The following is a 26,278-nucleotide window of genomic DNA, read 5'->3' on the forward strand; positions in this document are numbered from 1 at the left end:
AGTTATAGTCCCTGGGCACAGGAAGTCAATGTATAGTAGGAAAATTGCCTCATGAGTAGAAGGATTCTTGCTGAACCCACTTAACAGGATTCTTGCTGAAGTCACATGACAGTGATTCGCTATCAAGGGAGGGGCAGGGGAGGGCAGATTCTTATTCACTGACTTGGCAGGATTCTTCTAAAACTGGCTAGGCAGGCTCAAGATAGGGCCCAGGACCAAGACCTAATCAAAACAGAGGGCTCAGAGCAGCCTGTTAAAAGTTCAGTTTAGGAGACAGTCTTCGCCAACACCTATAAAAATGAACATGCATTGATTTTATTTAACTCAAGAAGGAAGTGGCAGATCTTATAACTGGTACAAGAGAAAATCTAGAGAACAGAAAATTTTCAGATTATGAATACAAAAATGAATAGGAGGGGCTGGTGCTGTGGCAAAGCAGATTAAAGCCGCAGCCTGCAGCATCAGCATCCCATATGGACACTGGTTCAAATCTCAGCTGTTCCACTTCTGATCCAGCTCCCTGCTAATGTGCCTAGGAAAGCAATGGAGGATAGCCCAAGTCCTTGGGCCCCTGCACCCATGTTGGAGAACCAGAAGAACTCCTGGCTCCCAGCTTTAGACTGGCCCAGCCCTGGTTGTTTCAGTTATTTGGGGAGTGCACCCGTGAATGGAAGATCTCTCTGTTGCTCCTTCTCTCTCTTTAACTCTGCCTTTCAAATAAATAAATAAATCTTTGAAAAAAAAAATGAATAGGAAAATGAAGGCAAGAACCTTTTTCCCCTCCACAATGTGGGGAGTAGGTTAATTGAACTCACCAGTCAGGGCAGAATTTGCATGCAGATCAGTTAACTCCAAGTGTTGTGGAATAACTCTCATGAAAACAGAATCTTATCAAGTGGAAGGATATGCTTATAGACAAGTCCCTTGGAGTTCCCACTATCCATCACTTCTGGGCAGCCTTCCAGGAATCTCCAAGTGTACATTGGGTGTCATTTCTGGGTTATCATAGTTATCACACTGTATTTTATAAAAAAGATTATTTATTTGAGAGTCAGAGTTACAGACAGAGAGAGGGAGAGATGGAGAGAAAGGTCTTCCATCCGCTGGTTCAGTCCCCAAGTGACTGCAATGGCCCAAGCCAGGTCAATCTGAGGGCAGGAGCCAGGTGCTTCTTCCTGGTCCCCCACGTGGGTGCAGGGGCCCAAGCACTTGGGCCATCCTCTACTGCCTTCCCAGGCCATAAGCAGAGAGCTGGATGGGAAGAGGAGCAGCCAGGACATGAACCAGCGTCCACATGGGAGGTTTAGCCTACTAAGCCACAGTGCCAGCCCCAACACTATATTGTTTACATGCCTCCCTCCCCCAGTGCATGCACATATCTTTCTGAGGCCGACTTTGAGTTGTTCAAGCCTTCTATTATGTCCCTAGCGTGAACGTTTGCTAAGGAACACAAAATGGTAAGAGGTAGTGGAAGCCACAAGATAAAACATGTTGCATATCAACGTGTCCATTTTACTCTAACATCTGGGGAAATACATTTTTACATCAAAGCAGGCGCTGCCCTTTCCTTCTCTCAATGTTTCATTGTTTTATTAACTGACAGTTTCTATTTCAAGGCCTGCAGGATACTAGGAACAGCGTGCAACTTTGAACCTGATCACGAAACATTGTGATACTAAGTGGCACCAAGCCGCAGCGGGCGCTACAGACACTCAGGGAGAGGGGCTCAGCCTGCTCCAGGCTGGCAGTGAGGTTTTCCAAGGCCCAGAAACCGTCCCACCCACCGGTCTCTCGGTCCCGTTTCGGGCCTGAGGAAAATGAAGGCCTTGAGCGACTGCTTGCACAATTCTGAGGGGTGGGAAATGGGATTCCGCTAGGAGTCTGCAAGGTGCCCAAGAGCCCCTGCGCAGATTCCCCGAAGGGTCAGGCCCCTTCCGGCCTCCAGTTTCACCACAACTGACTAGAGCCGGCGGACGAGCCCCTGGGGTCCCAAGCACCATACTATCAAGTGCAGGGACCCCGAGCTGGGCCGGCCCAGGAGGCTCCGCCCGCAGTCCCGCCCCGTGACGCGAGGCCCCGCCCACAGCGCCCGCTTCCAATATGGCGGTAGCGAACCCTGCCCGGCTGTCGGGGTGGCGGTGACGACTGGGAAGCAGAAACCGAGGTGCGTGGGCTGGGGACGGTGGAGGGAGAGGCCCCGGAGAAACGTCTGGGAGGTCAGGAGGGTGAGAAGTTTCAGCTAAGGGCTGGAGCCAAGCTTAAGCAGGGACGGGGTCTCAGATGGAAGTCTGCACTGGGGCCGGGTGGGCTCACACTGCAAGGTAGGGCAAATGCAAAGAGGAGACGGGCAGGGGAGAGATGTGCTTCGGTCCGACTGGGTTCTAACCCCCTGCAGAGCGCTGACCACGCCCCTCCAGGTGAGCCCGCCCAGGTACCCCCGGCCGCCGCTGCCTTGGCCCTCCCTCTCTCCGCTTCTCCTTGAGCAGTTCCGCTCTCTCCACCCGGCCGGGACCGGGGAAAGGTAGGGAAGGTAGAGGACGCCACCCCCACCCTGCTCCCCGCCGCACTCTGGGGCTGATTGCGTGTAGGTCCCAGGTGGTCACGCACGCTGCACCTGCGGAGCAGGTTCCCCGGCGTGTGAAGAACGGAAGGAGCCTGTTTTCCTCTTCACCCTGGCTTCTCCTGAGGCTGCTCCACAGCCCCCTCGTGACCGTCTCGCCCCTCATATGGTTTTTCGATCCGGGGCAGAGGGGAAGGTGGGCAGCAGTGTCTCCAGGAGCTGCCTCGTCCGCAGCCCTCAGACAAGTCCGTCTTGTTGGAGTGGGGGTAGGGACGGTTAAGTATGGACCGGACAGTGTGGCACTATGGCTGCAGGATAGCCTGGGACAGGTTGGGGGGAAGGCGAGTTCATCATCTGCTCTCCTGCTTTCTTCCCAGTCACTTTCCCTCGCTTTCCCTGCTGGGAGACCGCCTGCCCCTTCTTTCTGATCTCTGCCCATGCAGGTGGCTGGTTATCCTTAACCACTTCTCTTCCAGCTGGTCCAGGGTTCGCTGGTGAAGCGCTGGATGGAGCCTTCCTCTGTCCTCTGTGACGTTTCCAATTTTAGATAATGCCTCACATCTCCGCTCCCCGGGGCCCTCCTGGAGTCCCCATGACCCTGAAGACGACAGCCTGAACATAGGTAAGTCTATCTTTGCCCCCTCTACAGTCGCAAGAGGGGTTCTCCTGACACTCTTGGAAATGGATTTGGGACTGGAATGATGTAAGCATTCTTGGGGGCGGGGACTGAGTGTAGATGGTGGGAGGGGCTTGGGAGAGGTGGAGGGGAGCAGAACTGGGGGGAGTGACAGGTGGTGGTTGGGCTGTTTTCCTTGCATGACTGTACACCTGTGTGCTCCTTGTCAGCGACTTTACTCTTTACCCTGCCCGGGCACCACCCTCATCCCCATGCACTGATCTCCCTGCCCGTCCCTAGAACTCTCCTCTCTGCCTCCCCAGACCTGAGCCAGGATGTTGCGGAGGCTGCTGGAGCGGCCCTGCACGCTGGCCCTGCTTGTGGGCTCCCAGCTGGCCGTCATGATGTACCTGTCCCTGGGAGGCTTCCGGAGCCTCGGCGCCCTGTTTGGCCGAGATCAGGGGCCGACGTTTGACTATTCTCACCCCCGAGATGTCTACAGCAACCTCAGTCACCTGCCTGGGGCCCCTGGGGCGGCAGGGGGGCCGTCAGCTCCTCAAGGTCTGCCCTACTGTCCAGAACGATCTCCTCTCCTAGGTGAGTGCCAAAGGGAGGAGGAGGTGATGCACAGCACAGGCTGTGGGGACGGGCGGCCCAGGGCAGGCGTGGAGTGGCAGGACTGAATGTGACACCAGGAGAGTAAGGTACTCTGGTGGTTGGGAACGAGGTAGAGGACACGCGGAATACAGCCCGTGCTCCTGCTCTGGGTCACAGCTTTCCATAGCCTGCCCATTTATGGACTTTCTGCTCCAGGCTAGAATTATTTCCCTTGTAGATGAACCCTGGTTTAATGATTTAGTTGGAAGCCCTGTTCTCTCCCTCCCCCATTTGTAGTTTGCAACCTTGTGAGGCAGGAGGAAATAACACTAACCTAAGGGGACAGTAGGTAAGGGGCCTCAGTTGTCCCAGTGATGGGGAGCCCAAGGCTTATGAGATTTCCCAGTGAACCCCAGAACCAAGCTGCCAGGGGTAGAAGTATTCCCAGGCTTGCCCCTCCAACCCCTGAACTTGCCATTCCTTCCCAACAGTGGGTCCCGTGTCGGTGTCCTTTAGCCCAGTGCCATCGCTGGCTGAGATTGTGGCACGGAATCCCCGGGTGGAACCAGGGGGCCGGTACCGCCCTGCAGGGTGCGAGCCTCGGTCCCGGACAGCCATTATTGTGCCCCATCGTGCCCGGGAGCATCACCTGCGCCTGCTGCTCTACCACCTGCACCCTTTCCTGCAGCGCCAGCAGCTTGCTTATGGCATCTATGTCATTCACCAGGTACCTCTGAGCGCTACCCCCACCCTGGCTGTTCTGTAAGGACGTCTCAGGCAAATGCCACTTCACTCTCCGGGATCACTGGAATCATTTTAAGAAGGCAGACTGGCCGGCGCCGTGGCTCAATAGGCTAATCCTCCACCTTGCGGCGCCGGCACACCGGGTTCTAGTCCCGGTCAGGGTGCCGGATTCTGTCCCGGTTGCCCCTCTTCCAGGCCAGCTCTCTGCTATGGCCAGGGAGTGCAGTGGAGGATGGCCCAGGTGCTTGGGCCCTGCACCCCATGGGAGACCAGGAAAAGCACCTGGATCCTGGCTCCTGCCATCGGATCAGCGCGGTGCGCCGGCTGCAGCGGCGGCCATTGGAGGGTGAACCAACGGCAAAGGAAGACCTTTCTCTCTGTCTCTCTCTCTCACTGTCCACTCTGCCTGTCAAAAATAAAAATAATAATAATAAAAAAAAAAAAAAAAAGAAGGCAGACTGTCAAATGTGGAGAAGTACCTGGCACTGCTCCTCCAAACTTGTTAGTCTCACACTTAACCCTGCTTAGGGCATCCCCGCTGCCCGTACCTTTCTATGATTTTTAGACTAACCTGTGCAAATTTGGAATTGGCAGATTTGGTCTAAAATTCTAGTTCTGCCATTTGTGACCTTGAGCAAGATACTGAACCCTCTAAGAAGAGGCAAAGAGCAGTAACTTTTTTTTTTTTTTTTTTTGACAGGCGGAGTTAGTGAGAGAGAGAGAGAGAAAGGTCTTCCTTCCATTGGTTCACCCCCTAAATGGCTGCCACGGCCGGCACACTGTGCCAATCCAAAGCCAGGAGCCAGGTGCTTCCTTCTGGTCTCCCATGTGGGTGTAGGGCCCAAGCACTTGGGCCATCCTCCACTGCCCTCCCGAGCCACAGCAGAGAGCTGGACTGGAAGAGGAGCAACCAGGACAGAACCGGTGCCCCAACTGGGACTAGAACCCTGGGTGGCATCGCCATAGGTGGAGGATTAGCCTAGTGAGCCTCAGTGCCGGCCATGATTTTCACACTAGCAGTTCCACATGGTTGTTGGTGGTCAGGCACACACTGATATGCAAGAATTTGTCCAGTGACTTCTCCTTGCCCTACATTCCACTTTGCTATCCCTCTTTCCACTTTCATATATCAGGCCTCTCTTCTTAAGGCTGCCAAAGACACAGCCTGATCTCTCTCCCTTGTCATCTTTCAGGCTGGAAATGGAACATTTAACAGGGCAAAGCTGCTGAATGTTGGGGTGCGGGAGGCCCTGCGGGATGAAGAGTGGGACTGCCTATTCTTACATGACGTGGACCTCCTGCCTGAAAATGACCACAACCTGTACGTGTGTGACCCCCGTGGACCCCGCCATGTTGCTGTTGCCATGAACAAGTTTGGATACAGGTAGAGGGTGTGGCTGGGGAAGCAGGGAAACACCCCAGTGGAAGGAGGGGGACCAAGAGGATTGTGGGCAGGGATGTCTTCCCAGAAGCCTTTGGAGTGCAAGCATCTTTCTTTCCCTAGCCTCCCATACCCGCAGTACTTCGGAGGGGTCTCGGCGCTCACTCCTGACCAGTACCTGAAGATGAACGGCTTCCCCAACGAGTACTGGGGCTGGGGCGGTGAGGATGATGACATCGCTACCAGGTCAGACTTCCTGCCACCGCCTCCTTTCCTATTCCAGCCGGGTCCCTGCCCTTTGAGACCCGCCCTTGGCCATCGCCCTTCAGCCACTGACCGTTAGCTCCCTGGTCCTGCACCAAACCCATTTCTTCCCCTTAGTCTACCCAGCTCAGGCTTCGCACACTGCTGCCCACTCTGTCACCCCTCAGTCTCCCAGATCTGGTTAGTCCTACTGCTGGGAGAGGCAGTGAGATCGACAGGGAATAGCATCCTGGGTTTCTGAGCTGGAAAGGAGCTTGGGACAGTTTAGTCCTGCCTTCTGCTAGCATTGCTTCCAGACCACTTCCTGAGGGATGGGGGAAATGGCTGTGCTCCATGTAGCCCAGAATCACTTTAAAAACAAAAGGCCTTGCCATTGGCGGGATGCCAACTCTGCTTTTTTAGCATGTGAAACATTCTAACCTTCAGCCTCAGCTGACCTAGATTCATGTCTGTGGTGTGAATACTGGGGCTTGGTATGCTGGAGCCACTGCCTGCCCTGCCTCTGTGTCCTCTGGGAGGACACCCGACGTGAAGATGTGGATTCCCATCCTCTGTTTGTATGTAAAGCACCCAGCAAATGCTAAATGGATGCATTCTTTTGGTTCCCAGCCAGGCTGCCTTCATTCCTTGCTTCTGTGCTTCAAGAATTGGGGCTTATTTCACTTAAGTCTTGATTATCTGGTTCTACCCTCTTTTTAAAAATTTTCTTTTTAAAGTGTGTTTATTTTTATGTACTTGAAAGGCAGAGCACACACACACACACAGACAGAATCTTCTGTTCACTGGTTCACCCCCCTGGGCCAGGTCAAAAGCAGAAGCCCACAATGCCATCTGGGTCTCCCACATGGGTGGCAGGGACCCAAGCACTTCAGCCATCTCTTGCTGACTTCCATTAGCAGGAAGCTGGATTGGAAGCAGAGTACCTGGAACTTGAACTTGAACTCCAATATGAGATGAGGGATATGGGATGCAGGCATCCAAGCAGCTGCTTAACCTACTGCATCACAATGCCACCCACCCCTCATTTTTTTAACACAGGGCCTAGGGGGGCAGGAGTTGGGGTCGCTCAGTCACTATTCCAAATAAGAATTGCCGAGCGTGGGTCAGCAACTCCCAGTCTTGTCCGATCCTTTTCCCAAAATGGCCTCTCCTGGGAGCTGCTCTGGAAGCAAAGTTAGGAGGTGCAGACCTAGCTCTGCCAGCTGTTTACAAGGCCCCAGGAGCCTGGCACTGGGTCCGGAGGACTCAGAGACATCAGCCTTTATATTTTCTTTGGCCATTTCCTTCCATTTGACCTCCCTCCTCCCAGTTCCTGATAGCTTTTTCACCTAACTAGAAACAGCTGTTCTTTCTGGACAGAAACGTGCAATCCCTTCCTTGCCGGCCTTAGCTCCTGTCGTTTACCTGTCGGCAACTTTCCTCCACTCGAATCCTCTAAGAGCCACTCGCTTTCCCCACAGGGTGCGCCTGGCTGGCATGAAGATCTCTCGGCCCCCGACTTCCGTAGGACACTATAAGATGGTGAAGCACCGAGGAGACAAGGGCAACGAGGAAAACCCCCACAGGTAGGGAGGGTGGACCGGTCCTCGGGGCTCTGTGGCCCTGGACAGGAGATTCCTAAAGGTTCTTCCTTTCTGGGACTTAGTCTCCAACCTCTGACCCTCAGATTTGACCTCCTGGTCCGTACCCAGAATTCCTGGACACAAGATGGGATGAACTCACTGACATACCGATTGCTGGCTCGAGAGTTGGGTCCTCTCTACACCAACGTCACCGCAGACATTGGGACTGACCCTCGGGGTCCCCAGGCCCCCGCTGGTCCCCGTTACCCACCTGGTTCCTCCCAGGCCTTCCGTCAAGAGATGCTGCAGCGCCGGCCCCCAGTCAGGCCTGGACCTCTACCTACTGCCAACCACACAGCTCCCCGTGGCTCACACTGACCCCTCCCTCGTGCCCACCTGAATCATGAAACTGAATCCAAGGGGGGGTGTCTCCCCGCCCTCAGGTCCTTGCTGCTCCTGGAGGGATGTGAGGACCCTGCACGCTAGTGCTACACTGGGGGCCGGGAGCCTCTCCTCACTGCTGGGCTGGAGCTGGGCTCCTCTAGACCTGGGGGTCCCTCTTTCTAGGATCACCTGCCAGGACTTATGACTGTGAATCATTGCTGTCATGATTTTAAGTGACAACTCCCGGGGGTCCCCTGCCCCTGGGGTAGGAGCAGGGCTGGACCCCAAGCCCCTTCTTCTTCCGTGGAGAACACTCTCCTCCATGAGTGATCTGGCTTCTCCTGGGACCTCTGTGAATATTTATTCTATTTATGGTTCCTGGGAAGTTGGTTGGTGAAGGAGGCCCCTCCCTCGGCACTTTCTGCCTTGCTGGAGCAGCTCCCTCTTCTGGTCCTGGCTCAGGGGGCTGGGATTTTGATATATTTTCTAATAAAGGACTTTGTCTCGCCTCTGCTCCCGCTTTCTGCCTCCCAGGCATACTCTGCCTCTCTCTGTCCCTCTCTGTCCTTATGCCCTTTGGGGACAGAACAGCCAGACCAAGCTAAGTTGCAGGAACCTTTATTTTCATGAGTGGGAGTCAGGTTCTGTGCCCAGGACACTGGCTGCCGCCTGGCGCCCACTCTCTATGCAGTCATTGACGGCAACCCCCTCGTAGGAGGCTCCAGCCAGCGTCAGGGGCAGCCTCTGAGCAGCCAGGAATTGCATGGCTGACTCTGGAAGGAAAGGAGGCAAGGAACGTTATGGCTGGGAGGGGGATAAGGAACATTATGGCTGGGGGGGGGTCTGGTTTCCGTGGCCCTCCTCAGCCCAGCTGCTGTCCCAACTCACCCAGTTTTTGCCAGTGGCCTACTGTATACTGCGGGATGCAGTTCTGGGGAGAGAGGAGAGGATGCAGGGGAAAGTTTATTATTGAGGTCCCAGGCCTTGGTTGGCATACAGGAGCAAACACACCAGGCCCTGCCTTCGACGGGGAGCTGAGGGGAATTTACGCCGACCCACCTTGAGCAGATGAACCAAGCAGTGACTCGGTGGCTCCTTCAGCCCTAGCTGTGTGGCAGCTGCTTCCTGTGCCTGCTGTTGGAACAGCTCCTGAGGTAAGACACGGCCGCTGGCCTCTAGCGTCTGTAACCAGGAACCTCCCAGCATCACCTAGAGAGGGAACACAGCGCTGACCAGCCCGGCCTGGCCTGCACTTGGGCATAGGGGAGCCCTTTGGAAATACCACTGGACAAAGTTTTCTTCTCTCACGGTCACTCGGAGGCCAGGGGGAGACCCATCCTGCTCAGGGAAAGCAACTGAGTCATATACGATTCCCAGGACCCCCGGGTCTTCTGAGGATGGCACCAAATGTCCAAATCCCTGCAGGGGAGGAAATGCATGGGTCAGGAAGGAAGGGCTCCTCCTGGAGCCCGGGGCCCCCCTGCTCCTCTCCGTCGTACCTGCACCGGCAGATGTGCTCCGCGATACTGCAGGTTCACCACTGCTACTGACACGGCAGTGATGGTGCTCAGGACACGAGCCAGAGGCGCAGCCTCAGCGGGCAGCAGCTTGCTCAGCGCTGGACGAGACCAGGGAGAGGCCTGGTTTCAGGAGGAGTCCCTACTGCAATTTCTTCAACCCTCTGGGATTAGACACCCATAGGGATGGCCAGTTTGGGGTGGGGGTGGCCCTGTCCCAGGAAAGTACAGCTATTTCCTGTGCCGGTTGGAGAAGGGGAAGATGGCAACCCGGTTACCTGGAGCTGGGATGGCACTAATAATATGGTCAGCCTCCAGACTGCTGTCCCCGAGAGACACCTGAGGCGACAAACCATGTGAGAGACAAGAGGAGATAATGAGAATTTTATGGGTAAACAGATTTTAGCTGCCTCACTCAATTTCCAATGCAGTCAAGTGGCAGGAGAGACTGGGTGCTGACGCAGGATGAAGAGATGGAATGACTGTATAGTCTGCACAGAAACCACGCCTCTCTACACCGTGGGGGGTGGGCCAGAGAGCGCCAGCAGCTGCCTGAACTCATCAGCCAAGCTGCGTGGTTTCTTCCCCAGCCCTGAGCCACTTACAAGCTCTGCTTCTAACCGCAGACCTGCATCAAAGGGATTCACAAAGTATGTCTAAGCAGCTCCCGAGGCAGGAAGACAATGAGTGACCCCAGTCCCGTCAACCCTGGCCCAGTGAAACCACTCAGACACAGGCTGAGACAGCTTTATCAGCGAGCTCTCCTACCTTCCAGCGCCCTCCTGCCTGCAGGCTGAGCCCACAGACTGGCTGGCCTCTGAGAACCTGGACCCCTCTACTAGTCAGGTGGGTGTCAAGGGCCTGGGGCAACATCTCCAGTCCACCGCGGAGTGACCACTGGCTCCAGCGTTCAGCCCGGGCTTGGCGAATGAGTGCTGAGTCTGGCGGTGGACTTTGCCCTACAGAGGAAAAAAAAAAAAAAGAACCATGAAGATAGTAGCACCTACGGCCATCCCAGTCCCTCACCTTGGCAGTCCTTAATGGCTTCACCCTTTAAAGCAATGCGCCCCTCACCTGCCCCCAGCAGCAGCCCCAGTAATATGGAACGATGGGTCTGCTCAGCTTGGAAGAGGCTGGGAAAGCAGGACCTGATGCTGAGCTCACGGCTGTTGCCCGCAAACACTCCGCGGCAGAGACTGTCCATGGCTAGAGACGCCACCTTAAGGGTGAGACTGGAACTGAGAGGCCAAGGAATAAGCTGCGCTGACTGATTTCCACTGCCCCTGCTCGGTGGGGCCTGGGGGTGGGTGGGGTTTGAGTTGGAGGGCACCCCGCCCCCCACAACTGAAGGGTGGGAAGAAAGCGGAAGCATCCACTCCCTACACTGCTTTGGGATCTATTGGGGGTGGGCAGAAGAAAAGTGGGCATCCCCAAATGGTACAGAGGAGCCCCTACAGGCCAAGTTTCAGTAGGGGTGGGGCTCTGCAGTAGGTTGGGGCTTCGCGCAGTGTCACCTCAGGTCCAAGACGGCGCTGGACAAAACTGTGCACGGTCTCATCAGGCTCTTTGCCCCGGGGCTTGATCAGCTCCCTTAGCCCAGCCCAAAACAGAGGTTTGGAGAAAGGGGGTGAAGGGCGCAGGAGCCCCCTGCATGGAGGAAGGCACAGTGAGGAGGGGGCTCCTGAGTTACAGCCCCCCCCCCCAAAGCCCAGCTCCAGAGGGTCGACAGGAAGATGAAGAAATGAAGGAATCGAGGGTAGGTGCAAAGTAGGATGAGGAGGCGACCCTGTTACCTGAAGCCAGTGGGTAGGGCGTGCAGAGCGCCGCCTACATACAGGAACCTGTTCTGGGCAGCTGGATGGTCTCCCCGGACAGGCAACACTTCCGAGTCCAAGCCAAGCTCGGAAACCTACTCTCCACACGCCCTCAGGAAGAGGAGAAACTAAGCAAAGGTCTCACCCAACGACACAGTCGCCGTCCCCTCAACGCGATCCCCTGGTGAGAGCCCCCTCCACAACCTGGCTCCTCGGCACTCCGCAGGCCTCTCACCATGAGCAGGGTCCGGGCTCCCAGCGCTCCCGCCGGCCGAATCCCCCGAGGTCCAAGTTCAAAGACTGCACCACCCGGCCCTCGGACTGAGCGGATCCAGCCTCCCAGACGCTCGCTGCCCTCCACCAGGACCACCTGGCAAAGAGAAGGAGCCACTGCTGCATGCCTGCAGTTGTGCGGAAAGAGGCGGGCCAGGGGCCACCCAGCTTTGGTTGGAAGTGAAGAAGAGTTACCAAATGAGGTTCCCTCTGGAACGGGTGGGGCACTCACCTTAGGGGGACGCGGGGCCCGGCTCAGGTGGTAGCTGGCGGCCAAGCCGCTGATGCCTCCGCCCAGCACGACCACGGTCCGACCCATTGGGAAGCCTGGGAGCAGGGGGCGAAAAGGACAGGCAGATCGGAGAGCGCCCCGCGTCCCAGAGGCCCCGCCGGCTCCGCGTTCCACCCCGGCCACTCACTGCTTCTGGAGAAGCCAAGGCAGCTCGCGCGGATGGGCTAGTGCAACGGTGAGATCCCCGCTCAGGGGCCAGGACTCGTCAACGAGAGGTAGGGGAACGTGAGGCGGTGGAAATCGTGAGACTTCACCCCGCCGGGTGTTCCGCTGAGTGGCTGATAAGGGCCACACCTACACTATCTGCCTTCGCAGGGGTCGAACGGCGGTCTGCCGGCCCGAGCGTGGGGGCGCTCTGCCTCCCCACACCTCACCCGGCCAACAAGTGCTTCCAGACCGCCACTCCCCCGCCCCCAAAACCTTCGGCCCCTCCGACTCTCCGTCCACTCTATTCTCGCGGCACGCGTCTGACTCTACTCTTCCTGCCTCTGGATTGGTGGGTCCTGAAGGCCCCGGATCACATTCACCAATGAAAACACTGAACGGGCGGTGACTCCGCCCAGCGGAGCGACGGCAGCCTAAGAGGCCGCCCAGTGGAACTGGAGGTTAACTGCTTCAGTGCCAAATGGGAGCGAGCAGTCGTGACCGGCCCTGCCCGTCCCAGGGCCCGCGCAGAATCCTGCAGCTCGCATTCTCCAGTTCAGGCGTCCCAGGCCCAGATAAGGGCGAGAGCCCTGGAGGCAGGGCCTCGTGAGGTTTGGTTGTAGGGAAAATAGATGGAGACACTGGAGGCAGTCCGCGGGGAGGCGGCTCCACAAACAGCTTCTTGATGTTAGCAACAGATGGGGCCTACGGGAGCTAGGGCCGCCCGGCAACGTACTATGTTTGTCAACAGGGGTTCTTGGGTGTCTCGCCCTCCAGGGGCAGCCCCCATGGCCGGCGAAACCCGCGGCCCCAGTGCCTGCATTCCCTTTTCTGGCCTCCTCGGAGTTTTCCTTCTTCCAATACAAAACCTTCACTGCTCAGGCACACATGTCCGGGTCCACGCCCCCCGCCCCCACCCCGCGACCCTTCCCCTTGGACTTTGAGCACCCCCTCCCCCCATCTGTTCAGAGAGAGAACTGGGTCCCAACAAGATCCCCGGGCCCAATTCATTCACCTCCATCCACTAGGCACAAATGCAACTATGGACATCACTTTTTCTTAATAAATTTATTCACAAAAAAGTGAGTTTGCAGAGGGTCTGGGGGCTGTACATGGGCCGGGGCCTGGTGAGCTCTGTACAGGGGGCTGGGAGACAAGGGAGCCTCCAGGTTGGAAGGGTACTTTTTAATAAAAAAAATAACGGGAGCTACAGCCACCCCCTCCCCCCCTCCCTGATTAAAAAGACACAAAAATAGACGTCTCTGAGGTAAATGGGAAGCCTGGGGCTGAAGGGTGTTGAAAGGGTTTCACAGGTGCCAGGGCTTAAAGGGACCGTCACAGGCACCGGGGCGGCTCCTGCATCAGTTGGTAGAACAGCACGTAGCCCTCACTGGATGCCACCTGGTTTTCACTGACAGGGGAGACACTAGGAAGGGAGATGGGGAGAGAGGCTTGTCACCAGCCTTGTAGAGTCCCTCCTCCCCACTAGACAACCCCAGGGCATCCAGGGAGCGCTCAGGAGAGACCCCAGCTCGCCTGTCCCCAGGCACTCTGCTCCCGTGGGCCTCACGGCAGGGTGTCAGGGCTGCAGCAGGAACGGGCGGGAGTCAAGAGGAGGCTGTTCTCACCGAGAGTCATTGTAGACATGCCAACCAGTCTGGCACCGGCACAGGGCTGTGTAGTGGCCATAGTGGACGCTGCCCGAGTGGTTGCAAAGGGCATACAGCTGGTATACAGGGCTTCCTGAGGGGTTGGAGAACTCCTTAGAACAGTGCAGTGCCCCCTTCTCAGGGTTCCATGGGGCCTTCCCCACCAGACTCACCGGCTTTGTCACTGGCAAAGTCCCCTAGGCTCAGTCGCTGCAGCGGGAAGTCTACACCTACTGAACTTTTCTTGATGGAGCCTCGGGAGGTGGAAAATCGATTCAGATCTAAGCCCTGGTTAAGGAGCATTGGGAGGCGGGGGGATCTCTAGAGGGGACTGGGCCTGAATAGTGTCCTCTCCCCTCCCCCGACCCATACTGGGCGCCCTGGAAGGAAGGCTGGGGGTTAGGCTTTTCCTAAGGAGACCTCAGCTCCCCGTGGCCAGCCTCTGCAAGAGAACGCAGGGGAGATAGCCTAAGAGAAATAAGAAACTGAGGATTAGGATACGGAGCACGAGGATTCGGGGGAACCTCTGCACTGTCAGCTTTTTGGTACTCCGCGTTTTCTGCCGACACCGGTCACACACCTGAATAAACGCCAAATGGTGTTAGGTTGATGCGCTCCTCCCCCCAGGCGGCTCCAGCGCAGTCCACTCTCAAATGTGGTGTGCTCCCCGTTGCTGCCGTAACCCCGGCCGCACCCCCTTGCCCTAGGAGCACCAGGCCGTGTACCAGAGGCTCCAACACAAGCCCAGACATGTGAGTTCTTCCCACACTAAGGCATCTCGCGGTCCCTTTTCCCCAGGAGGCCCCCTCCTGTCCCACCCTTGTTACATCCCTTGTGAACCCCCACATACTGGGGCGTTCTCCAATTCTAGCTCTTCTTCCTTGGTGAAAAGGCTGAAACAATCCCGCAGAGACACCTTGCCCCCAGCAAATCCTTTCTGCAGAGCAGGGGGCAACAGGGAAGGGAGGGTCAGTGTGGTCTCCATTTCCTTTTCGGATTCTTCTCAATCAGTCCAGCGTCAGTTCCGCTCCAGAGACCCACAGGAGTCCCGCCCGCACTCTGGAGGTGGCTAGGGCCGGGTCACAGAACCCCCGTCCCATCCACCCCTGGCATCCTCTGGAATCCCACCTTGGGGATGGGCAGGGACAGGTCACAAAAAACCTCGAAGGTCGTGGAGCGATACCCACAGGCCTGGCACTTGAGACAACTTTTCAACTGGCCCACAAACAGGTCTGGACAGAAGCAAAGGGACAGAAGAACGAGTCACTGTTGGGGGCCTGACAAGCTTTCTCTGATACCCGCCTCTTCCCTGGCCGGGTCCGTTCCCACCACCAACACTCCAAACAAACTCCCCACGCTATTTCTGGTTTCCATCACCCGGTCCTGCTCTCACCCCCCTGACAATGCCAGCTTTTCTTTCCTCTGAAGCCTGTGTACCCCTCCCCCACCCCCACTCGTGTTCCCACATTTTCCCCCCATTCCATACCCACAATCTTGCTGTCCTCTCGCTCCAGGTAACGTTTCCACATTAGGTTGGCTCGGTCATCGTCACTACCACAGATCAGGGGAAGTGGGGAGCACCCGTGAGGCAGCAGGAGCACTGGGAACCCCCAACACCACAGAGCCCTGCACGCCACCCACAACCCAGCTCCTCCCCTGGACTTCCAGGAAAAGTCAAAGGAGTCATGCTTCAAGGGACTTCTGGGGGAAATCCAAGGTGAAAGGAAAATGTACACAAGGGAACAGGCTGTCTCCCTCCACCTAGCTTCAAACCCTTCTAAGGAGCTCTGTTATAAACTGTCCCCTCCCTCCTGAGTGACGTCCCCAGCATATCTTCTGCCTCCATCTGCACCCCTCAGTCTTCCTCCCCCACGTCCTTCCTTTCACTTCTGCACTGCTTCTTAAACCATTTTGTACACTAAAGGGTTTCCCAGCCCCTGCCACTTCAGTCTGGACTAGCAGGGTTCTGTGAAGGCTGCATGTCGCTGCGGAACTCCCGGGGGTACGAGGGCAGGGACGGGCCCTTACCTTAACTCAGGCTCCTCTAGCAGCGCCCCTCCTCGGCAGGGTGGAGAGGGAGCTGGACCGTTGGCCAGGATCGGGGGAGCCCGGCGGCCTCGTCGGTTGATTTCAAGGTGTAGTCGCTCCATGAGGAGCTTCAGGAACTCTTGGGCATCCTGCTGGCTACAGCCAGACGAGAGAGTGTGGGCCACGATCCGTCCTCATCCAGACACTAGCCCTGCCCAGATGGGGTCCCCACTTGCAGGATAAAAACACCTCCAGGCCCAGAACAATACTGCCCAGGCCCCCACCTGGCCTCACCCTCAGACATGGCCAGACTCTCCCACCTGTATCCAGAGAAGGAGGGAACGTATTTCTGGAAGACGGCTCGGAATCGAGTAGGGTTCACAGCTTCGCAGGAGTCAGGGTGCCAGAGGGCTCCGATCACATCTGCAAAGGCTGTTGGGGAGGGAGTGGGAAGGGGAGCGGAAGTAAATGTCTGGAAGAGGCCAGCACTGGAAGGCTCAGATGGCAGGAAAAAAAAGCCTCTGGCAAAGCAGGCACTGGGAAAAATGGATACAGAAGTGCCCGACTAAAGGGTTGGGGGCCACCAGCACTGGCAGCCAGGGGGAGAGGGAGCTAAACGGAGGAAGCAGGAGTTGTTGCCCCACCTTCGGTGAGCTCTTGGGCCCGGCCCCCTCCAGGCACCTCTTGCCGGAAGTCCCTTCGCAGACAGAAGTCCCGAAGAGGCCGAGTGCTGCTCAGACACTGCAGCACGGCATTCAGGAAGCACTGGGGAGCGGGAGCGACACTGCCATCATCTCTCCAGACTCCACTTCCATACACCCACCCCGCCCCGCCCCCACCCCCGCTGGAGCCTGCAGGTGCCCCTCCTGCCCGCTGCCCAATACACCTCCACGTTCCTTCTAGAGGACAGAAGGGCTCTCACCGTGTTTCCCAGATTTCGGAGGCCAACGTGACCAGAGCCCAGAAGCAGCGTGTGATGAGCCTAGGAGGCGAGGGTACAATCAGCAAGTTCCCACACGCTCTACCTGGCACCTGCTGCCCACGGCCTCCCCCACCCAACATGTGCCTCTCTCACTGGGTATTCCAGTCTCCCTACCTCACTGGTCATGAGCAGTAGGCCCATCACGGCTGAATGGACCACAGACTCAGCCATGGCTGTCCCCCCTGTGCCCCATTTCCTCCTCTGCCCAGCTAGTCTGCGCTGCAGCTCCTGGGGCAACTCTCCCAGCACTGGCATTGTGGCCCAGCTGCTCCCCACCCCCACCCTGCTACCCCCAAAACCCCCTCCTGCCCCCGTGGCCCTTTCCTGCTGGCTCCAGCTGCAGTCAGTCCAGCTCACTTAGCTCAGGAAAATGGGCAACCACATTAGCTCAGATGTTCTAAGCCCGCCCCTCTTCAGCTCCAGAGACTCATTAGGCCTAGGCAGAGTCCTAGGGGAGGAGCAGCAGCAAGGGACAGGAAGCATCTGGGGACTCAAAGAAGAATTCTGAACACTTGGGTTAATTCCTTGGGAACCAAAATGGCACGCGATGCTGGAAAACCTGAAAAGGGTCTACGAGACCCTAGGAATAGGGAAGGAGAGAGTCCACTGGTGTAATGAGGGGCTGAGAAAGGAACTTAGGGAGAAGGGGATCTGGAAAGGCAAACTAGAGGCACGGGAGCATGGGCACACAAGTCCTCACCATCTTGTCATCAGAGTAGAAGGGTTCAGAGGGCCGGGCAGATACCATGTGGAAGGAGCCGTGGGAAGGAGGGGGCTCTGTCCGTATGCTGAACAGGGTGGGGGGTCCAGGAAAGCCCCCAAGACGGCGGAGAGAGGTGCTGCGTCTCAAGGTGGGTGGCTCGGGCCGGAGTGCCAGGCGGCTCAGTGCAGCCCCCAGCTCTCCAGCGCCACGGTGCCCTCCTAAGGCAATCCCCATTGGACGCAAGTCCCCACTGCTCACAGACTTGGAACGTGTTAAGTTGGTCCGGGATGGCAGAGGGAGAGCCACAGTTGGGGGTGGTGAGCCAGGCAGGGGAACCCCATGATCTGCCCGAAGGGGTCCCCTGGGACGAGGGCCCGAGGTCCGTCCCCGTCCCAGCTCCAGTTTCTTGAGCCGTTCATCTGGGGGACCTGGCCGGGGAGGCAGAGGTCGTAACATGGGGTTTGGCCCAGGGACTGGGTTGCGGCGCTCCTTGCTGCGGGCCCGAGGGGCAAATGGTAGCTTGGATCCCACTCGGGGCTGGACATTAAGAGGTGGCTCTCGGGTCCGGCCCAGGCGGTGCTCAGAGGCCTGGGGCATTGTGGATACCACAGGCTGGACCTGGGAGGAGAAGAGAGGGTGAGCATTTGGGGATGGACAGCGATGGGAACCTAAGCTACAGTCCTAGCTTCTACATGCACTGAGGGAGGAAGCGTGTCTAACCAATCAGTTACTATTTCCCCCATACCCAGCATGGTGCTTGGCACAAAGGAAATACTTAGTATCCGTCGACTAAGCAAATGAATGAATGACAGCAGCCCATGCCTTTGATCCTTTCTGTATCCTGCACCCCCTCCCTTGCAGAGAAGCCAGCGGGAGTCTCTATAGGGGTGGTCTTTAAATCATCTATAAGCTCCTAATAAGGGCTTTCATACCTGGCTAGCCAAGTGCAATGTGCCCTGGGTCACTTAGGACCTCTGGCCAGACGGGAGTGTGGATGCAAGGGTAGCTCAAAAGGCAGCATATTCCATCCTCAGCCCCGGCCCCTCCTCGTTGCAAATGAGGCAGACTAAACGGGCGACTTGCGATCCATCCCCCCCCCCCCCCAACCACTTCCAACCACTGACATGGTGTCAGGGCTCAGCGGGAGGGAGTGGTCCTGGAAGAAGGCACAACTCCTTGACCCCGAATCTCTGCACCTCTCCCACCACACCAAGGCTTTACCCGGATCCGCCCCCCTCGAGGGCAGAAAGGCCGAGGCCGCTGATTGGCTACGGGGTCCGGCGCGTATTCTCCGCGGTCGGGGAATGCTGTCCCTCCAGCCCAGTTCTCCCAGGCCCCGCTGGCTCGCCGGCACCTCTGCCTTTGTGGCGAGAGTCCTCTTGGGTCTTGGAGCAGTCTTCCCTCGGCCGTCCCCCTCCCCACGCCATAACGCCCCGGACCCGTACCTGTCCCCCGGTGAGGCGGCGGGGGAGGCCAGCTGGGGGCCAGGCCCCAGCTCAGGGCCACCCCCTATTGCCCCCGAGCAGCCCACCCGCGGGCCTGGCTGCAGCTTTAGCCGCAGCTGTTGCCCAGATCTCTCCCGCCGCAGGGGCCGCCGCCATCTTTGTTGGTCCCGCCCGGCCACCGGCCACCGGCTTCACCGTCTCTCAGAGCGCCTGCGCACCCACGCTCGGCGTCCTCCCACCCACCTCCTTGGCGCTTGCGTGGGCCCGCCCCGCTGGCTCCGCGGCCGACACCATGGAAACGCAGCCAACTTTAGGACCGCTAGTTCCCAGCCCAGCCCAGAGTGGTCTTTAACACTGCTGCAAAGCCAGTTTCTGAGGGATTGCGTCCCTTCGCCCTATCCCGTGGCCCAGAATGGCGCGGCCCCGATAGTCGCAGGCTCGCAGCACAGATCCTTCCCAGACAACAGTGGTGTTGGTGTGGCCGGCTGCAAGCCTGGGTCTAGCCTGCAGAACAGCGGAGAAGCATCTAGCACTCCACATAGGGACGGGAAGATTCCCGGAGGGCAAGGAATGCTGGCTCTGCAAAAACCATTCCTCAAGCTCCTCGCAGGACAAAGCACTAGGGGGAAGCACGGCTCACCGCTAAAAGTCAACGGCAGATAGCAGCAGCAGGGACAGCGGTCGAATTCCCTTACACTGCCCGGCTCCTGACCACAGCACGTTCCATTTCCCCCTCCCTTCCAACCTGGTGTAGCTGTTCATGGGTCTCTATTAACAGCCACCAATGAGGACCACAGGCTAACCGAGGAAGCAGCTGTTTATTTTATTGATGGGTTGTTTCCGAAAACGAAAAGGGCTATGTACACCCCTTATGCCTCCAGGATCTCCACCTGGGGAGGGCATAGAAATCGCCTCCGGGTTTCCCTAGGCCCAAGTCCTTCCCTTCCCTGTGCAGCCTAATTTAGAAACTCAATTGTGATACTGTGTATTTTTTTCCCCTTTTCCCAGCAATGCCTGCTGCAGCTACTTAGTAACGTCTAGAGGAGGGGGAGTATGGGAGGGAGCAGTCAGATGAGTAAGAACGATGCACAGGAAAACAGAAACGTAGTCTGCCGGCGCCTCAGTGGCTTGATGTTTCATTTCTCCTTGTGCTGAATCACGCCTTTCTGGATCAGATCAGGGATCTCCACGGCCAGCCATGGACCCAGCTGCAATACAAGGGAGACCCTGTGAGATTACCACCACCCAGTCAATGCCTCTTGTTCCATCAGCCTCTCCCTCCTGGAGAGAGGTGCTGAGCGAACATGCCCAGGGGGCAACGTGGGTGGGTATTCCTTGTTTTACCCTCGGCTACTTGTCTTGTACCACTCAGGGCCTCCCCTTCATATACTAAAATACAAACTTACCCCCAGAGCCATGAGATGAGCTAGTCCAAACTTGGGCACATTCCTGGCCCACAGAGGTTTGAAGTGGTCAGTCAGGCATATTTTGCCACCCCTGTGAGAGGTACAAGAGGAAGGTGTTGACATGCAAAGTTCACCACAGCAGCAGCCTCTGTGCTGCTACGTGAAATAGGAAGACTACCAGTGGTCAGCATTAAAAACCAAGTAACCAAGTCCTCTGCCCAGGCTTATCAGAGGGAGGCTGCAGCCTTTCTGATCGGCAGACTCAAAATCTTCAGCCTCCTAAGTTCTTTCCTAAAGCTTGGTTTGACCTTTCCTCGTCTTCCGTGCGGTCCTACCTGTACATCTTTGCTGTCTTTCCATCCAGCTCAGGGACTGCAATTTCTGGAGCAGTGGTGGGATATGTGATAGGAATCTGGAGGAATCACAAAGCCTTCGTAAGACAGAGACCAGGAGAGCAAGGAACTAGTCTAATCAAGCACATGTGTTCCTTGGTCGGACTGAAATGTTCCATAAACTCCCCAAGCAGCCTGTACACACCAGGGGGTCAGTAACTGTAACTTACAGTTGCTTCAAACCTCGGCTTTCCCCTCCCATTTGAAGAACCTTTGGTCCCTTCAAGAAAGATGACCTTGTGAACAATCACCTACTGCCCCTTCTACTAACCTTCCTATCTCCCACTCCAACACACTCACGTCAAACTCAATGTCAAACTCGTATTTGAGGAGATCATGGATGTACCAGCATTTCCCGAACCACCTGTAACAAAGACCAAACCTCAGTTCAGTGTTCCCTTTCTTTCCACACTCAATAACATCGTGGCTTAGGCCACCAGCCTGGAGGATTTCATGGGATGGGAACTGGGGAACTGTGAAGTTGTGAGAGTGGGGACAGCTAACATGTGACAGGGAAGCTCTGGCCGTGGCTTTGGGACACTAAAATGCATAAGATAGGTAAGACTCCCAACCCAAACCTCCCAAGAGGGTCTGCCTACCGAGTCCCTTCCTTGTTGGACTCCAGTCGGAACCAATCATTGTCCGCATTCTTGTTGTTCTCCACATACTAAAAGCAGAGAATGAAGCCTTTGAGGGGGAGGGGGAGGCGAGGGCAGTCCTCCCCCAACACAAAACAAAATAAAATAATTTCTCTTTCAGTATGTTTTCCCAGCTTTTCTTAGCGGGTAAAGCCACCACCTGCAGTGTCAGCATCCTATATGGGTGCTAGTTCGAGTCCCAGCAGAGATACCCAGAGAGAAGGTGAAGCAGAGAGAGAAGTCTTCCATCCACTGGTTCACTCCCCAACTGGCCACAATGGCCAGTCTTTTTTTTTTTTTTTTTTTTAAAGCTTTACTTATTTACTTGAAAGGCAGAAGGAGCTTCTTCTGGGTTTCCCACGCAGCTACAGGGGTCCAAGCCTTTGAGCCATCTTCTAGTGCCTTCCCAGGCCACAGCAGAGAGTTGGATTGAAAGAAGAGCAGCCGGGACATGAACCGGTACCCATATGGGATGCCAGCACTGCAGGTGGAAACTTAGCCCACTATGCCACTTAACTTTTTTTTTTAAGATTTATTTTTTATTTATTTGAAAGATAGAGAGAGAGACAGAGAGAGATCTTTCATTGCCCAAATGGTGGCAATCACCAGGGCTGGACCAGGCCAAAATCAGGAACCAGGAACTTCTTCAGGGTCTCCCACATGGGTGCAAGGACCCTAGCACTAGGGCCATCCTCAGCTGCTTTCTCAGACACATTATCAGGGAGCTGGATTGGAAGTGGAGCAGCCAGGACTCAAACTGGTGTCCATATGCGGTGCTGGCATTGCAGTCTGTGGCTTAACCTACCATGCCACAACACCAGCCTATTTTACTTCTGACAGTTCTGTGCTCAACCCACATCTCATTTCATGGTACACCTTCCCCTTAGAGACAATATTAGTCTTGGCTTCTGCTAGCACCAAATGCTCATAACATCTAAATCTTTACTTTTAGTCTAGAACTTTCTTTAGAGCAGAGGTAGGGAACCATTTTTCTGCCAAGGCCATTAGAACACTTATAACATCATCCATGGGCCATATAAAATTATCAACTTGAAATTAGCCTGTGGGCCAGCGCTGTGGCAGAGCAGCTAAAACTGCCAACTGCAGTGCTGTCATTTCATATGGGTACAAGTTCTATTCCCAGCTGTTCCACTTCTGATCCAGCTCCCTGCTAATGCACCTGGGAAAGCAGAGAAAGATGGCCCAAGTGCTAAGGTCCCTGCACCCACATGGGAGCCCTGGATAAAGCTCCTGGCTCCTGGCTTCAGCCTGGCCCAATCCTGTTGTTGCAGCCATCTGTGGAGTAAACCAGTGAATAGATAGCTAGCTCTCTCTCTCTCTCTCTCTGCCTCTCCCTCTCTCTGCAACTCTGCTTTTCAAATAAATAAATAAATAAATAAATCTTAAAAAAATAAAGCAAACTAGACTGTGATAGACTTACTGAATTTCGAGTCTTGCCTGCAGTTGCGTTGGCAGGACCAGTTCAAACAATTTCACAGGCTTCACAAGCCAATGCGGTTGGATGTTCCACCCCTGCCTTAGAACTTCAGACTACAGTATCTAACTGTATATCAACATTTCTACCTTCATTTCACAGGCACCTCAAACTCAGCACTTCCATCTGGAATTGATAACGTTCCTTCAGACCCATCCCTCTTCCTGCACACTCAATCTCAGACAGCAGTGTTAGTAGTCACTGTTACCCAGGCCAAAATCCTGGGAATCAGCCTGGACCCTCTCTCCTCCATTCCACCAGTCCTTCTGATTTTCCCTTTGGAACGGTCTTCAGAGCCTCACCACAACTGCCTAGCTTAGATCATCGTCTTTCTTTCCCTTGGATTAATGATGCATCCTTTCTTATCTTCTACCTTCAATTTTACCCCTGCCAAGAACATTTTTTTCCCTCCGTAATGTCACTGTGATTGACATAAAATCAAATATTTGGGGGCCAGCTTTGTGGCATAGCAGGTAAAGCAGCTGCCTCCGAGGCGGGCATCCCATATGGTCACCAGTTTGAGACCATTTCCAATCCAGCTCCTTGCTAATGAGCCTGGGAAAGCAGCAGAGGATGGCTCAAGTCAGAAGCTCCAGGCTCCTGGCTTTGACCAGGCCCAGCTTGGGCCGTTAGAGCCATTTGGGGAGTGAGCCAGCAGATGGAAGCTCTCTCTTGCCTTTTCTCTCTGCAACTCTGCCTTTCAAGTAAATAAATTAATAATAATAATAAAAAAACCCCAAATCTGACCATGTTATTCCTTAGCTTAATGGCTTACCAAAGCCTCCAAAATAAAATCCAAGTTCTGAAGCCTATCTCTTTAGCCTTGTTTACTACTCTCTGCTTCACACTTGGTGCCCTAGCCGCTCTGAAGCACTCGCATTTCTTCATATACTTCAAGCCATTTCTAGCTTCCATGCCTTTATTTACACTGACCTTATGCCTTGAGTATCCTCCTACCCCTATGTTTTAGAAGCTAACTTATGTTTACCCTTTAAACCTTAGTTCAAGTATTACTTCTTTCAAGAAGTCTTCTCTGAGTAAGCCCATACTGAATTGGGTATCTCAAGCTGTCAAAACATGCTAGCTGTTTCCGTGTCTATCCCTGACTCTCCACTTAACCACTGTAGGATAATGTTTCGTCTACTTCAGTAGAATCCATATTATTCAGTTTTGCATCCCCTCCATAGCTGGTAAGAGGTGCATAATAAAATTTTTCCCCCGTGAATGAATACGTGGGAGAGCTGCTGGCCAATGAAACATAGAGACCACTATATGGGAAAAGAATTTTCTTCTCTTTCGATAGCAGAAAAATTAGCTGAAAAGTCTCGTTTCTAACTAGGAGCTGCGATCTGCAATTCTCTGCAAGGAATACCTGCTTGAGTTTCCAGCCCTCCTGAGCGTCCCTCCCTCAGACAGAGTGGAGGGAGCAAAAAGAGGCAGACTTAAACCTGGGGCCCCAAGTAGTACTTTTTACCCTCTCTTCTACATCTAGGAGAGCAAACACCGGAGTCAGAGAGACACGTCACCTTCCGAGGAGGCGTGTCCGTCACGTAACTGCTGTGTTTAGTCTCTAAGTCTGGCCCCGCGGTGATCCTACCCTAAACTCTTCAGCCTCCTCCCCACCATCCCTCCAGAATCCCCCAGCCCCAAAATCATCCCATTTCTATGAACTTAGGCGTTAAACTTCAAAACCGGAAACGGCTTCCACACGGAGCCTATTTCTAAGGACACCCAATTACCCGCAACCCGTCCGAGACGCGGCTGGCCACAGAAATACAACTGACCCGGATAAGAGACTGATATTCCTCCTTCAGTCGCTGCACCCACAACTCTCGATCTCGGGGTCCGGCATTAGTCTTCAGCACTGGGATCTCAGAAACAACACGCCGTGTGGCCTCGTCCGCCATCTTGGTCCAGGGCACAAGGGAATCACGGAAGTGGTGTTACCGGTATTTAGGCTCAGAGTACCACCATCTTTACTATGGGAAAGTGAGGCGTTAGGTCTCTTTTAGATGTCTCTAAATGCAATCTAGTTCCTCATAATAAAGAAATTTGTCACCTGGTCACCTGCTTGTGGGTGCATCAGGAAGAACTGAGTGGAAACGGATTACCACTTCTTGAATACGGTACCTGTTATTAAAATCACTGGCAGGCAGCTCAAGGGTGACTTCCGTTCATGCTCAGAATAGCGACCTCAGAAAACTCTTCCGGGCACCTCCCCAAACCCCGAGAGAGTTGTTTCTGGCTCTTCTAAGGCACTCTTCAGCCTTCCTGAAACGCACGATTTTCGTGTTTCCACTTTGAAGAAACTTCCTTAGTTTTACATGAACTCCGGTGAGGTGGGAGAAGCCGAAGCAATTATCCATCAGAAAGGTTATAAACTCCTGGATAATTATTAGAAACGAAATCAAAGTACAGTTATACTCCTGCCGTCTCTGTCCTGAAGAATTAGCACGATGGAATTGGAGAGTCCTTAATCACTGCTACAGGAATGTAGAAGTCACTGGAGGGGCTGACGCTGTGGCCTAGTAGGCTAAGCGTCCGCCTGCGGCGCCGGCCTCCCATATGGACGCAGGTTCAAGTCCCGGCAGCTGCGCTTTCCATCCAGCATCTCTGCTATGGTCTGGAAAAGCAGTACAAGGTGATCCAAATGCTTGGGTCCCTGCATCTGCTTGGGAGAACCGGGTCAAGCTCTTGGCTCCTGGCTGTGGATCCGCCCAGCTCCAGCCATTGCTGCCATTTGGGGAGCGAACCAGCAGATGGAAGACCTCTCTCTCTGTCTCTGCCTCTCAAATAAATAAAATAAATTTTAAGAATAAAAGTCACTGGAAAACTTGGCTTTGGCTAGCCTAGAATAGACATTCATGGACAGCTCTAGACATAGACATTTTTTTAGTGTAGAATTAATTCATCCAAAAACAAATCATATGCACAACGAGTATTCTGCAATCCTTTGCAAACTTTTATACCTTCCAGTGGGTTTTAAAACCTAAACAACTGCTTGCATTGCTACATCCCATATGGGAACACCAGTTGGAGTCCTCTGCTCCTTTTCTGATCCAGCTCCCCGCTAATGTGCTTAGGAAGGCCGCAGAGGATGTCTCAAGTTCTTGGGCTCCTGTAACCCCGGTGGGAGACCCAGATGGAGTTCTGGACTCCTTGCTTCCACAGGGACGAGTCAGGGCCATTATTGCCATTTGGGGAGTGAACCAGCAAATAGATTTTACTCTCTCTGTCCACCACCTCCCCTGCTGTAGCTCTGCATTTCAAATAAATCTTTTAAAAAGTATTCTAAAAGTATAAATACAAAGATTTTGACTCTAAGTATCTTGTTTATTGAGTCATTCCAAGCCTGTGGCACTAATTTTGGATGCTGTTCTAGCAATCAACAA

At 55.0% G+C, this 26,278-nt stretch overlaps 4 protein-coding genes across 20 annotated transcripts; 1 reads left to right on the forward strand and 3 right to left on the reverse strand.

Annotated features, from left to right (window-relative positions):
• Positions 1 to 2,053: 2,053 nt before the first annotated feature.
• On the forward strand, positions 2,054 to 8,617 carry B4GALT3 (beta-1,4-galactosyltransferase 3). Of its 6 annotated transcripts, none has more exons than XM_051858453.2 (9): positions 2,054 to 2,164; positions 2,396 to 2,521; positions 3,037 to 3,182; positions 3,477 to 3,773; positions 4,265 to 4,500; positions 5,711 to 5,901; positions 6,022 to 6,144; positions 7,623 to 7,727; positions 7,829 to 8,617. In XM_051858453.2, the coding sequence occupies exons 4-9, from the start codon at positions 3,512 to 3,514 to the stop codon at positions 8,100 to 8,102; spliced, it is 1,191 nt and encodes a 396-aa protein (XP_051714413.1). In that variant the 5' UTR covers positions 2,054 to 2,164; positions 2,396 to 2,521; positions 3,037 to 3,182; positions 3,477 to 3,511; the 3' UTR covers positions 8,103 to 8,617. The 6 variants fall into 6 exon arrangements, with proteins under 6 accessions (XP_051714413.1, XP_051714411.1, XP_069933552.1 ...); XM_051858451.2 differs by having other exon boundaries at positions 3,500 to 3,773; XM_070077451.1 differs by lacking the exon at positions 2,396 to 2,521 and having other exon boundaries at positions 2,058 to 2,164.
• Positions 8,618 to 8,710: 93 nt separating this feature from the next.
• On the reverse strand, positions 8,711 to 12,478 carry PPOX (protoporphyrinogen oxidase). Of its 6 annotated transcripts, none has more exons than XM_002715254.5 (13): positions 12,132 to 12,478; positions 11,945 to 12,039; positions 11,675 to 11,809; positions 11,419 to 11,534; positions 11,140 to 11,272; positions 10,700 to 10,844; positions 10,394 to 10,584; positions 9,904 to 9,964; positions 9,608 to 9,726; positions 9,417 to 9,527; positions 9,168 to 9,317; positions 8,997 to 9,039; positions 8,711 to 8,881 (listed from the first exon to the last, which is right to left on the reverse strand). In XM_002715254.5, exons 2-13 carry the CDS (start codon positions 12,029 to 12,031, stop codon positions 8,733 to 8,735), a joined length of 1,440 nt encoding a protein of 479 aa, XP_002715300.3. In that variant the 5' UTR covers positions 12,032 to 12,039; positions 12,132 to 12,478; the 3' UTR covers positions 8,711 to 8,732. The 6 variants fall into 6 exon arrangements, with proteins under 6 accessions (XP_002715300.3, XP_069933549.1, XP_069933550.1 ...); XM_070077448.1 differs by having other exon boundaries at positions 10,700 to 10,863; positions 12,132 to 12,406; XM_070077449.1 differs by having other exon boundaries at positions 10,700 to 10,863; positions 11,419 to 11,550; positions 12,132 to 12,394.
• A 723-nt stretch (positions 12,479 to 13,201) lies between these two features.
• USP21 (ubiquitin specific peptidase 21) lies at positions 13,202 to 19,204 on the reverse strand. Of its 2 annotated transcripts, none has more exons than XM_008264193.4 (13): positions 18,956 to 19,204; positions 17,508 to 18,128; positions 16,748 to 16,807; positions 16,470 to 16,590; positions 16,146 to 16,257; positions 15,826 to 15,981; positions 15,284 to 15,348; positions 14,926 to 15,029; positions 14,648 to 14,734; positions 14,299 to 14,377; positions 13,971 to 14,078; positions 13,777 to 13,891; positions 13,202 to 13,574 (listed from the first exon to the last, which is right to left on the reverse strand). In XM_008264193.4, the coding sequence occupies exons 2-13, from the start codon at positions 18,105 to 18,107 to the stop codon at positions 13,484 to 13,486; spliced, it is 1,698 nt and encodes a 565-aa protein (XP_008262415.2). In that variant the 5' UTR covers positions 18,108 to 18,128; positions 18,956 to 19,204; the 3' UTR covers positions 13,202 to 13,483. The 2 variants fall into 2 exon arrangements, with proteins under 2 accessions (XP_008262415.2, XP_002715234.2); XM_002715188.5 differs by lacking the exon at positions 18,956 to 19,204 and adding an exon at positions 18,732 to 18,862.
• A 550-nt stretch (positions 19,205 to 19,754) lies between these two features.
• UFC1 (ubiquitin-fold modifier conjugating enzyme 1) lies at positions 19,755 to 25,457 on the reverse strand. 6 transcript variants are annotated; one of them, XM_008264195.4, is made up of 7 exons: positions 25,017 to 25,457; positions 24,671 to 24,865; positions 21,353 to 21,420; positions 21,054 to 21,117; positions 20,697 to 20,773; positions 20,362 to 20,452; positions 19,755 to 20,163 (listed from the first exon to the last, which is right to left on the reverse strand). In XM_008264195.4, the coding sequence occupies exons 2-7, from the start codon at positions 24,791 to 24,793 to the stop codon at positions 20,092 to 20,094; spliced, it is 495 nt and encodes a 164-aa protein (XP_008262417.1). In that variant the 5' UTR covers positions 24,794 to 24,865; positions 25,017 to 25,457; the 3' UTR covers positions 19,755 to 20,091. The 6 variants fall into 6 exon arrangements, with proteins under 6 accessions (XP_008262417.1, XP_069933560.1, XP_069933562.1 ...); XM_070077459.1 differs by having other exon boundaries at positions 24,954 to 25,089; XM_070077461.1 differs by having other exon boundaries at positions 24,671 to 24,860; positions 25,017 to 25,084.
• Positions 25,458 to 26,278: the final 821 nt, after the last annotated feature.

Source organism: Oryctolagus cuniculus, chromosome 7 (assembly GCF_964237555.1).
Source record: "Oryctolagus cuniculus chromosome 7, mOryCun1.1, whole genome shotgun sequence".
NCBI lineage: Eukaryota > Metazoa > Chordata > Mammalia > Lagomorpha > Leporidae > Oryctolagus > Oryctolagus cuniculus.